At 46.9% G+C, this 11,884-nt stretch overlaps 2 protein-coding genes across 4 annotated transcripts; both read right to left on the bottom strand.

Annotated features, from left to right (window-relative positions):
- Positions 1-57: 57 nt before the first annotated feature.
- brd2b (bromodomain containing 2b) lies at positions 58-6,512 on the bottom strand. 3 transcript variants are annotated; one of them, XM_037275084.1, is made up of 12 exons: positions 6,334-6,512; positions 5,121-5,409; positions 4,798-4,935; positions 4,544-4,688; positions 4,285-4,448; positions 3,434-3,937; positions 3,040-3,168; positions 2,381-2,626; positions 2,019-2,272; positions 1,556-1,872; positions 1,196-1,324; positions 58-1,125 (listed from the first exon to the last, which is right to left on the bottom strand). In XM_037275084.1, exons 1-12 carry the CDS (start codon positions 6,357-6,359, stop codon positions 989-991), a joined length of 2,478 nt encoding a protein of 825 aa, XP_037130979.1. In that variant the 5' UTR covers positions 6,360-6,512; the 3' UTR covers positions 58-988. The 3 variants fall into 3 exon arrangements, with proteins under 3 accessions (XP_037130979.1, XP_037130980.1, XP_037130981.1); XM_037275085.1 differs by having other exon boundaries at positions 1,196-1,321; XM_037275086.1 differs by lacking the exon at positions 6,334-6,512 and having other exon boundaries at positions 1,556-1,874; positions 2,018-2,272; positions 5,077-5,238.
- Positions 6,513-6,884: 372 nt separating this feature from the next.
- On the bottom strand, positions 6,885-11,296 carry tap1 (transporter 1, ATP-binding cassette, sub-family B (MDR/TAP)). The gene is made up of 13 exons (XM_037273983.1): positions 11,123-11,296; positions 10,502-10,836; positions 10,193-10,415; positions 9,982-10,096; positions 9,478-9,608; positions 8,996-9,201; positions 8,731-8,928; positions 8,514-8,642; positions 8,260-8,448; positions 8,022-8,195; positions 7,784-7,943; positions 7,533-7,669; positions 6,885-7,303 (listed from the first exon to the last, which is right to left on the bottom strand). The coding sequence occupies exons 2-13, from the start codon at positions 10,832-10,834 to the stop codon at positions 7,112-7,114; spliced, it is 2,187 nt and encodes a 728-aa protein (XP_037129878.1). The 5' UTR covers positions 10,835-10,836; positions 11,123-11,296; the 3' UTR covers positions 6,885-7,111.
- Positions 11,297-11,884: the final 588 nt, after the last annotated feature.

The raw sequence follows: 11,884 nt of genomic DNA, 5'->3' as shown, positions 1-11,884 counted from the left end.
ATGGCAACATATCCCTCTTGTGTTAGTGGTAATGCCAATGTTCAGAAGAAAGAGAAGTTCCAACAGTTTTTTTTTAATAAACAAAGCAGTCAAATGAAGACAAAATGGTGAGCGCCAGAACAGAGCAAAGACGCTGGAAGTGAGCAAACAGTGACTAAGAGAAGTACTGTAATATAAGAACAATGTAGAAGGACCAACGAGAACTAAGGCAAGGGAACAGCAGGCCAGATGCAGTCGTGTGTGCAACAGCATAAACACACTTATAAGAATACACAAGCATTACTTCCACAAATCAACGAGGTGTTTGTTCACATTCTAAACGATGGACACATTTCCAATGCCGAACGTTGGGCTTGTTACAGTGAAGATGATTTATGAATGGAATGAAGTTGTGTGTCTGCTTCTCCGTTGTTTAACGGGATGCAGCGATAAAGAACAATTATGCAAAACGTCAACTTCCATTTTTAGCGTTTCATATGGCAAACAGTTGAGCATTAATTCCATGTTCTTGATGTCCAGGTAGGAATATGACAGATGGACATCAAGGATATGATTTAATGCTCAAACGACTTTCCGTAGTTCCATGGACGTGTTGATGAAGAAGCCAGGCTCCATTAGGAGGATGAAAAGATTGTGAAGAAAGCATCAAGAGTGAACATTTTCAAATAAATAAATAGCTCCAAAGAAGACTTGCACTATACATTCTTCTCTGGGTGGTGGAAATAATCCTAAAATTCTTCTTTATAAAAGAAAGATACAATTTTGTACATGTATTTACAAATCAGAACAACAACAAAAAAGACAGGAGGGAGAAAGCAAAAGGCCGTACGTGTTTTTGTTTCTCTTCCTCGCACATCCTTCAAGTCTAACATTCAAAAAGTGTTGGGGTTCGCTAGTCCGTTTTCAGGGAACGTCACTTCCTGGGCCAGCCCAAGTCCCTGAGTTACTTCTTCTTCAACTATTGTTTTCTATTTTAGCCGCAAAGATCTCAGCCGGAGTCTGACTCACTGGTGTCCGAGGACGACGATGACGAGGAGGAGGAAGAAGTGGACGAGTCCGAGCTGGAGCTGCTGCCGCTGAGGCGTGAGGGTTGTGTGTGGGCCTCGGTGGGGTTGGCCTTCTCCGCTAAAAAAAAAAATCATTCACAATTATTTTAAATCAAATACATGCAATCTTTAATGGATGAACCTCTGACCTTTGGGTTTTCCGGGCTTCTTGGCAGAGTTGAGCTGCCCGCTGACGTCCTGCAGTCTCCTCTCCAGCTCAAGACGCTTCTCCAAAGTCAGCTCCTCTTTGGACTTGAGCACGCCGCCTTTCTTTACTGCTGACGAGAGCACGGAAGCAAAAGATCAGCCGCCATCAGGAAAGCGGATGGCAAAAATAATCCTATTTTTCAACTCTTAATAGTTTACAGATTATTCCAGCGATTGATTTCAGGCCTTGTGGTCAGTCACATGTGGTGTTAAAAATAAATATGCCAGGAACAGCACCAATTCGGGCTGGCAGTTTTTTTAAGCCAAGATTTAAAAGACACATATGAAGTTATAAATCGTACCTAGGTCAGTGTAGGGCTTGCGCGGCTTCTTCCGCAGACACGTCATGACGTAGCGTTCCAGTTCCTTCAGCGTGGACGGCTTGAGTGTCTCAAAGTCGATCTCGATCTCCTCGGGGTTGGTGTCGCGCAGCGAGGGCTCCCGCGACTGGATGATGTGGACCACGCGGCCCAATTTCTCGCCCGGCAGCTTGTTGATGTCCAGGCTCAGCTGCCGCTTCTCGTCGTACGTCATGGGCACAATCTCGTCCTCTTCCTCAGAGTCGTAGTGCGGAAGCATGGCGGGCGTCAGCGGAGGGTAGAACGACTTCTTGGTGCTCCTGGAGGGAAGTTCGATTTGACATTAAATCATGCTCGTAAGGGTGTGAAATTTCCTCCATCCAAGGCTTACTTTTTTTTTAGTACTCATAGCACAGTCGTAAAAATATAGATTGTTTTATTCCTGACATGTTTTTGTGGTACTAACTTGCTGCTCTTGCTGCTCTTCTTGGTCTGGCTCTTCTTGGTCTGCGATGTGCCGGCTCTCGACGTCTTGCTTTTGAGCATTTTAGTAGGCATGGTCCACTCTTCGGAGCCCGCTCGGCTCTTGGATCCACGCCCGTGCTTATCTGGCTTCTTGCGCTTTTTCTTCTCCTTCTTGTCCTTTTTCTCCCGCTTCTTCTTGGGCTTTACGATGGGGCCCTGGGAGAGCGCGGTCAGCTGCTCGTGCACGGCTCGAAGCTGCGTGGGGGAACCCGCAAAAGAGTGATGAAATATTGCAGATTTTTAAGCAATTCTTTTTTTTGTTCCTCCAACATCTAGATGATTAGAGTAATTGGTGGGCTTTACCTGCGTGCACACCTGGTCCTGGAGCTCAGCTAGCCGGTTAGCTCGCTCCTCCTCGCTGTCTGAGCTGGGGCTGCTCTCGCTCTCCTCGCTCTCACTGCTGGGCTCGCTCTCTGATGTGGACGAGGAAGACGATGAGGAGGACGAGGAGGACGAGGAGGAGGATGTCGGGTGGCCGCTCAGGGACAAGGCGGCGTGGTCCAGCTGTGGATCGTCGGGCATTTTGGCAAAGCTGAATTCAAAGACGTCCTGCAAATGATGCAAGAGTCATGAATACAATGAACCGTGTGGCGGCTGTGATTACATTTGAAAGTCTGCCTAGCAACAAGTGATGCCATGCAAAGAGACTGTCCTAAACCACAATTTTGCTGCGGCTACAAAGAACGTAAAGACATGAAATCCATTTGCTTTTGTTTTTTTATGAAAAGTGTTCCAGTGTTTGTGATGTCATGCACATCCCCCAAAATAGACTTGTGGAGTGAAATAGATGCTATCTGACATGACGCCTCGGGTCACATACAGCGACAGTTTAAACAACCTTATTTTGCTTTGCTGAGGCCTTCGGACTTTGGAGGTTCCACTGTATGTTGCGCGTACTCCCAAAGTAAGCCTTTCACAAGGGTGGGCGATTTGATGACTCGGGGGGGAGCAGCAGGGCTCACCTGCAGCTTGCGGGCCATGCCCACCACGTCGTGGTCAGGCGGGTTGTACTTGTAGCAGTTGGAGAACATGAGGCGCACGTCTCCGGCAAACTGCTGCGCGTCGCGGTACTCGCGGCCGTCCATCTTCCTCTGCCGGCAGAGTTACACGAGCACGGAGTTCTCAGTGTTGTACAAATGCACCGGTGTTAGAACGGCACCCAACTTAAAAGGTTCGAGCCCGCTGAAGAAAATAATCAAGCATTGTCAAATCCAGGTCCGGAAAGTAAAACCCCTGCCATAGCTTGGCTTTAGCCACAAGGTGCGTCTAACTACAAAGTGGCATGCAAACAAAGTGAGTTTGACCGACGTAATACAGAGACAGTGCAAACAACAAGGAGGGAGCGCTGTGTGTCACCTTGATGGTGCTGAGGTCCATGGGATACTTGATGATGTCGTGGTAGTCGTGCAGGCCGAGGTCGGCGGCGTCCACGGGTTTGTAGAAGGGCCAGGCGTAGGCGGCGTGCTTCTTGGACAGCATGTCTTTGAGCAGCCCGCTGCAGTAGCGCATGGCCGAGCTCAGCTTGCCTTTCCGCAAAGGCTGCGGTTGCACACAGTCAGGCAAGTCCTTCTTGGGCGGCTTGATGGGGCGCCCGCTGCCCACGCGCCGCCCCACCACCGACATCATGGGCTGGAGGAGGACGGGTCCGCCGGGGCTGTGGACCAGGCCCATGCCGGGCGGCGTCTCCAAGGTCATGCCGCCAATGCAGGAGATGGCGTTCATGGGGGGTTCGTGGACCTGTCCGCCGTGGCCTCCCTTGCCCAAGCCCACCAAGTGTCCGTGTCCCTCCGCTGAAATCCCCACCGTCAAGCCCATGGTGGACGGAGTGGTGGTGTCCGCCTTGCGCTTAACGCCCTTTTTCTAACCCAAAGAAACAACAAAACACCATTGAATGTCGCCATGGAAACCGCAAGAGACCCCTCATTTTCTCGTAGCTGTACATGATGTGCGTTAAAACATTCATGTCGTCTCCCGGGTTCTGAAGCAATGATTCCGTTGAAATGTAAATTTGGAATACAGTCTAAACAGTTGGGAAGTGTAAATCCAGCCGAAACGAGGAGCGTAAAGCCAGACTGGCCAATCATGCGAGACGTCATCGCAGTGAGCATCAAAACAAGTGGACTCTGCAACAACAACGTCATCGTCACTAAACCCATCTATGACGGCACTTCATGTTGTCATTGAAGAAAAAAAAATTGCAACCGTACCTTGGTGGCGGGCTGCGTGGGAGGCAGGCCCATGATGGTGGCCGGCGGTAGGCTCTTGGTCAGCACCGTATGCGGCGAACTGGCCAGCATGGACTCGCTTGTGTCCGAGGAGGACGGCGAGTAGGCCGATTGTGACACGGCTGGCACCTGCTGCGCCCGCATGGCTAACGGAAACACACACGGGGAAGACACGTTGGTCAGCACGGCGATGGCGGTGGCAGAGGAGCCACTCACCGTCACGGGTCGGGGAGACACTCACGACTCGTCTTGCGGCCGCGTCCCAGGCTGCTCTTCCTGCGGATGGCGGGCGTGGGGAGCTCCACCTCCTCCTCAGGCATCTGCGCCACCTTCTGGAGGAAGATCTTCTCCAGGGATTGGGCCATCAGCACAATGTCATCGGTTGGCTACAATGGTGGCAGTTACAGGCCGGAATTATTTCATACATTTCCTTAAAAACTCCTTTGGATTGTTTGACCGCTCATCCATCAGCATGGCGCGATCGCTATGGCCTACCTTATTGTAGATGTAGCAGTTGGTGAACATGGTGTTGAAGTCCTGGATGCACTCGCTGGCAGAGCGGTAGAAGTTGTTCTCCAGGCGCTTCTTGATGGTGCCCATGTCCATGGGTTGCTTGATTATCTTGTGGTAGTCCTGAGAGATTGTGGGAAGAAAATGAAACAAACGTTACATTTTGCTTGAAAGGGAGAGGCAGTAGCATTGCTGTCCTAAAAGAATTGCAACAATGAGGCCAATTCCTTGAGTCTTCAGCAAAAACAAAGGAAATGGCCTCACTGTTCCAATACGTTTGGAGGAGAGTCTACAATTGGGACTCTCACAGGCAAGTTGAGCCTGTGCGCGTCCACCGGCTCGTGAAAGGGCCACGCGAAGTGATGCTTCCAAAGGCACTTGAGCAGGGTCTTCTGGAGGTACAGCAGCTGGTTCGTGGCGCGGCCCTGTCGGGACGGATCCCTGACGGCAGGCTGCGGATGGGCGGGCGGGCCCGGCGGCATGGTGTGCGGCAGCGACGGGCTCTCAAAGTCTTCATAGAGCAGCGAGGGCTTGCGGATACGCTTGCCGGTGCTGCCGTGCGAGTCCATTGCGCCGCAAGGCAGCCCCACCGCAGAGCTAAGGTGGAGAGTAGCAGACAGGCATGCACACGCATGGAATAGAGTCAGCTGGAGATATGGCACGCACTTAGTGAGATGACACCCCCCCAGAAAATGGCATGAACAGCACTTTAAGTTCATGCCACAGCTATCTTAAATGAACAGTATTGGAGATGAGCAAAACCATTTCTGTAATGGCTAACATTGCTATATGTGGATACACAGAGGCACAAATGATATTGTAATGTTTATTATTATAAATATTGATATGTCTATTCTTTTCCAACGGCTCATTTTAGTTGCGTTAAAGCAAATGTAATGAAACCGAATTGTGTCTGGGAGGTGATCACGTGGTGTGTGGCCCCGCCCTCCAATCGTGTTTGTAAACATTGTCGCACAATGACAAGGACGAAATGATTGTGGTTGAAAAAGCTTCCAAAAATCATATTTATTAGCTATAATTTCGCATTGCTCAAATAAACTCGGAAACATATCGACAGCCGGCCACTGCCAACTGCCAGTACACCCCAAAAGTATCTAGCATAACCAGCGAAAGACAACGACGAAAAAAACTAATATATAGACGCCTGACATGACATCTAAAATTGAAAACATTGAATCGGAAAGAAGAGGGCCAATTCATAAAACAGGGGTTGTCCTAGTTTGCCGCGGCGGGGCGACGAATGAATGGGCGGCCACGCACTGTCAAACTGTGGAATAAGAGGAATATAACCCTTCTAATGACGGAGACGTCTTTGTGTAATGTCGCCAGTTTAATTAGGAAAGCGGTCACCAAATGACACTGACAGCTAGCTAGCTAGCTGGCTAGCTGGAAAAAGCCATACCAAGACAGCTACTAACGGTAACTAAGCGCATTACTGTCACGCCAAGGCTGACATTTGAGATGAAAATATTAGCTAATACACAAAAGAATGCTTGTTACCTTTCGTGGGGAGAACTGAGGGCCATTTCTATCGGTTTGGATGTTTTAGCAGCTATCCAATTGGGCGGAAGAAAAAAAGAAAGAAAGAAAGGGGGAAGAAAAAGAGAAGAAGCTGCCTGTTAGCGGGCAGGGGCGAAACGACCCCTTGCAGCTTCTCCACGAAATGGCGCCCGACCACTTCCGCTTCAGCCTATATATATGTGTACGCACGGCGAGAACACCCACTTCCTGTCAGGTGGTTGGCCACGCTGTGCGTTGATTGGATCAACGTCGAGTCTGTTTACGTCACACAGCCGCGTATCTACCTCACGTGACGTTAGCGTTAGCCACCGAGCTAACTCAGGAGGATCAGCTAAAGTGTTTAAAACTGTCGACCACCGTTATTCGACGAAAAGTGGCATTTTTACAGTTTCTACTATAAGCGTTAGAGTGATAATGCGCTCACGGGCGAGCGTATAAAACGAAACGTTTGCGTTTTAGTTGCTAATCTTAGCAAACATTACCATTGAAATAGAACTGTGCAAAGTCAAGTGATGATAAGGTGCCCAAGCCCATTTAGACAATATTCATGCATTTATTAATAAATGGGACAGACATAACATCTAATCAAATATTTCGTACGGCGAGAGAAATTCAATTCAATTACAGAAGTCCAAGCAGTCTACTAATTAGAAACTACAGCATTGCCCAGCAATTATTAGAATTTGAGCGAAAAGAATCTTCACGTAAACCAGAAGAAATTACAGGAAAAAAAGTGGCTCACTCCACATGGCATCCTTCATTGCACCTCATTCACTAGTTTAGCATAGTCCTCGCAATTCTCCAGCAGCTGGCGGTGGCGGCCCTCTGACCTGACCACGCCGTCCTTTAAGAAGATGATGTGGTCGGCCTTCTCCACCACCCTCATCTTGGTGGAGATCAGTAGCACGGAGCGATTGTTGCAATTTTGTTTCAGCAAAGCCTGGTATACCTGTGGAGTACAAAATGACAAAGCCATGTGGAGATAGTCGTCGTTTGGGGGAGAAAAAAAAATACAATGATTACAAAACTGTATTTGAGGTCTGTCGACGATTCCCAAATCGTCTTCGATCCTGTCTCAAAACTGCATTTGATCTTTGTAAGCATTAAGGATGCCAACCCAGATGTCCCTCATTGGTTGGCACCTTACATTTACGAAAAGGTTTGAATGCACAGCTTACCTGATGTTCATTTTCAGTGTCCAAGTCACTGGTGGCGTTGTCCAGTACCAAAATGGTGGGCTGTCGAATTAAGGCCCGCGCAATGGCAATACGTTGCTTTTGACCGCCAGATAGTTGTCCGCCTTTCTCACCAGCATCTACAACACAAGTATTTTCAAAGTTGGAAATATTCCATGTATATTAACATATGGAATATTTTCTGGAAACTTTTCTCGAAATGTTCCACCCCTTTACAAGCCCAATGGCGGCACCTGTATCGTAGCCGTCGCACAGCCCCATGATGAAGTCGTGGGCGCTGGCCAACCGGGCCGCCTGGTACATGTCTTCGTCGCTGGCCTCCGGGCAGCCGTACTTGATGTTCTCCCGCACGGAACGGGCAAACAGGGCACAATCCTGGCTCACCACTGAAATCTGAGGGCAATGGTCCAATTATTCACTTTGACTATCTTTCGTCACAGAGCTATGTCCCAAAAATTTGGTCCTACTCACCTTCTGCCGAAGATAAGCATCTTGGTAACTGTTCAGTGGCTTCCCGTCCAGAAGAATTTCTCCACCTTGGGGCTGATAAAACCTTTCAAGTAGCCTAACACAGGTGGACTTCCCAGCTGTGTTGAGTCCCGCCAGTGCCGTGATCTGGCCGGGTTTCATTTCCAGGGACACGCCCTAGTCCGGAAAAAGCCACGTTAGCGGCGGCTAAAGTGTCTCGATCTTTACGCTAGCAACAAACCTTGAGGATGTCAGTGTTTGACTTGCCGGAGTAGGCAAACCTAACGTTTTTGAACTGGACGTGTCCCTTCAGGGACTCGGGGGCCAAGGTTCCATCTGGGGGCATTTGAGGTTTCCGATCCAAATACTCAAAGATCTTCTTAGATCCTCCCACGGCTTTCTTCACCTCAGGGTACGAATGCATTAAAGCCTGTGACACACGATTATTTATCATTCATATCGTACAGGTATACGATATTTGAATCGATGACTCACATCCACCACGGAACCGAACTGAAGTTCGTAGAGGATGAAGGAGACGAGTTCTCCGTTGCTGATTGTCCCCTGGGTCACCAATACGCCTCCGTAGTACATGACGCACACCTTCATGACGAGTGTGGTCAACTGGGAACACGCAAAAGATGGAAAGATTCAACTGAAAGACTGAATTAAAAAAAAAAAACGGTGTGCTGACGGTGTGGATGATCCTCACGCTGTTGGCCGAAGTTGTGCTGGCATATGTCGCTGCTTCTAACTTGTTGAGGGCATATATGTCCTCCAAGCAGCGGCTGTAGCGTTCCGTCTCACCGTCCTCATTGGCGAAACTCTTCACCGTCGTAATGCAGGAAAAGGTTTCTGTAGCAACTTGATTAGCCTTAGCCAGAGACGCTTGGACCTTCACTGATATTTTCTACAAAAAATGTCAGACAGAAAATTCAGTTTTTGGGGCAAAGACTAAAAGCTTTATGGTCGATTACCTGGTGGAACTGTGAGGCGTATTTTGGCACCAGCCATACGATGGGCAGCCCCATGAAGGTGAGCAGGGACATTTTCCCTGATTGCTTGATCATGAAGAAGAACAAGAAGAGCACACGGCCCGTGTACCACAAAAGCAGGCTCAGCCTCTCGCTCAGTGCTTCGCTCATTGTGTTGGTGTCCGTCGTGATGCGCGACACCAGCTCACCTGTAGCAGGGCAAGTTGGATTCGTTCGGGGGCCATTATTAAAACTCAGTTAAAATATTTATCGCGTCAGTTTAGCTTCCATTGAAAAGAATTGAAATGTCATTAATCCGTAAAATTTTGGCGAGCAAATGCTAATTACTGTTAGCCTGCCTATGGAAGTTTACATTATAGCATTAAGCTAGCTGGCTTTAGTTAGCCTCAAACAGGAAGTTTGAATATTTTTCTTTTGAAAATACAATTTTTCACCCATCTAAAATGGAAACCCACGGAATATACCTGTGGGGGTGGCATCAAAAAAGGCAATCTCCTGGTTGAGTACAGCCTGGAAGACATCTCCCTGTACCGCCGTGTGAATGTGACTCATGGTGGTGTTGTATACCAGGTCCCCAATGAACTCCAGTACGGCACTGGAACAAAGCAAGTGGAACATTTCTTCAAATGTACACTACCATTCAAAAGTTTGGGGTCACAAAATTGTTTGGGTGACCCCAAACTTTTGAACGGTAGTGTAAATATTATTATAATAAAATATTATGAATTAAATATTATAAATTATATCTTATATTTGTATAAGATTATATATAATCTATGAATATAAGTATACATATATATTATAAGATTTTTTACACAGAAGATTATATATATAATCTATAAATAATTATCTAAATAAATATATACACTACCGTTCAAAAGTTTGGGGTCACCCAAACAATTTTGTGACCCCAAACCTTTGAACGGTAGTGTACATGCATAAAGGGTATCACAAAAAAAAAAAATTACCCGGCAACAGTCATGATTGCTATAATTGTGATGGCCTCCGTGAAAGCGTCAGGATCCCCTTGGTTCTGGAGCCAGTCCGTCACTTGACCCGTGTACAGAGGGACCGCCATCTCGCCTGGAGACACAACCACACAAGTTTTTTTTTTAAACATCTTCATGAGGTGTTGAAGACTCCAAAATGTCTATGTGAGCTTGAATGATAAGAACTTACAAAAGCAGGAGATCCCCACCAAAAGTAGCATGACTACAAAGGCACCAAAGTGAGGCCACATGAACCCCATCAGAGACGAGGAAGTGTCCTTTGTGGACTCTTGTTTGCTGCTCCTCCGACTCCACACAGATGACACGGCGAGAAACAAAGACTGCAGCAAAGATTGGACGTACTGACTCCAGTAGATCCACGCCGTCACCGTCACCAGGTAACCCTGAAACACCTGCACAATCCGAACTTTTAATTCTTGGCACTCGACGGAATAGATGTCAATTGAAGCTTCAAGATGTGTGGCTGTTTATTTCTCACCCTTTCCCATGAGTGCCACGCCCACATCTCCTCCTCGACGCTCCAGCCGAGAACATGGAGAAGAGTCACGTACGTCGGGAAGTGCAAGCACAGGACCAGGATGCTCTGGATAGCCCCGAAGCCTCTGGAGCATGAGGGAAGGCTGGCAGGGAGCAACAGCAGGAGAAGCAGGATGGCCCTGGTTAACTCTCCTCCCCATAGGACGACGAATGGAGGACAAGGGAAGATGGGGAAGAATTGTGGCGAGAGCTGCAGGGAACGCAGGACGCTCACAACGCACACGTCCACGCACGCAAAAAGCAGCAGGAGCAACAAGGCGCTCACTTTGAACATGTCTGCAAACACAAGAAATCATCATAAGTTATATTTCTTTTTTTTTATTTAACTGTGTATTGTATAGTTGAGTGAGGTCGTTGTTTTCAAAGGTTGAGCTTTTTACTTTCACTTTCACCACCAAGACTTACTGTTAACAAGGTTCTGACTTTAAAATTTGACCTCCATTATACTTATCGAAGTTCTTAACCTAAATCAAAACTTTAATAACACAGTCACACACGAATTCATTGCAATACCCGTAAAGACCAAAAAATAAATCTTGCCGTCACGTGGTGCTGTACTTACTTGTATGTCAAATATCAACGACGTCGATGAATAAAAGTATCATTCGAAGGGTTACGATTGTGTTTGGAATATATATATTTACATTTGAAAAATGACAAAGCATTCTCAAGTCACCGACTGACTGTTCTTGGTCTTGTTCCGTCAAAATGAAAGTGAAAGTTTGGAAGGACTACCTGACAAGACGCGCGGAAGTTTGCGCTTTGTACGGCAACGCCACTTGGACAAACTACGTGGCATCAAAAACGACTTTTATACTTTTATATTAACGCCCTGTATCATCGCTTGCTGAAAGTACTCTCGCTTGTTATCTCTCTCAGAAATGCCTAATTTAGTCATTTTCAACCTTGGTTTTGTATTTCAAATTAACCTCCAATAAAATGCTATGCAGGTACAATTAAACATCAAATTAATAAAAGACAAACTAGCTAACTCAGAAATGTTGCATTAGTTTTAGTGTACTTTTGTACATTGACATTTAAACCTTTACTTGAAACTAGGTCATAGAAAAACATGCTATTGGAGGATTGACTATCTCAATATCAATGTTATTGTGATTTTTAACATGAACCAAAAATATATACTATATATCCATACGTCCATTTGAAAGTATTTATGCATCACACATCTTTGTGAGATTCATTGTTGGAATGAGGATGATCTCTTTTTCTCTTGACATATTGTGCAGTCCCACTGAAAATGCTACATTTGATAGTGTTATAAGAGTCAAATAATGAGGAAAAAAAACAGTGGAGGAAACAAAAA

This window comes from Syngnathus acus, chromosome 16, assembly GCF_901709675.1.
Source record: "Syngnathus acus chromosome 16, fSynAcu1.2, whole genome shotgun sequence".
Lineage (NCBI taxonomy): Eukaryota > Metazoa > Chordata > Actinopteri > Syngnathiformes > Syngnathidae > Syngnathus > Syngnathus acus.
Note: the sequence above shows the minus strand (reverse complement) of the source record. Positions and strands in the feature narration are given on the sequence as shown.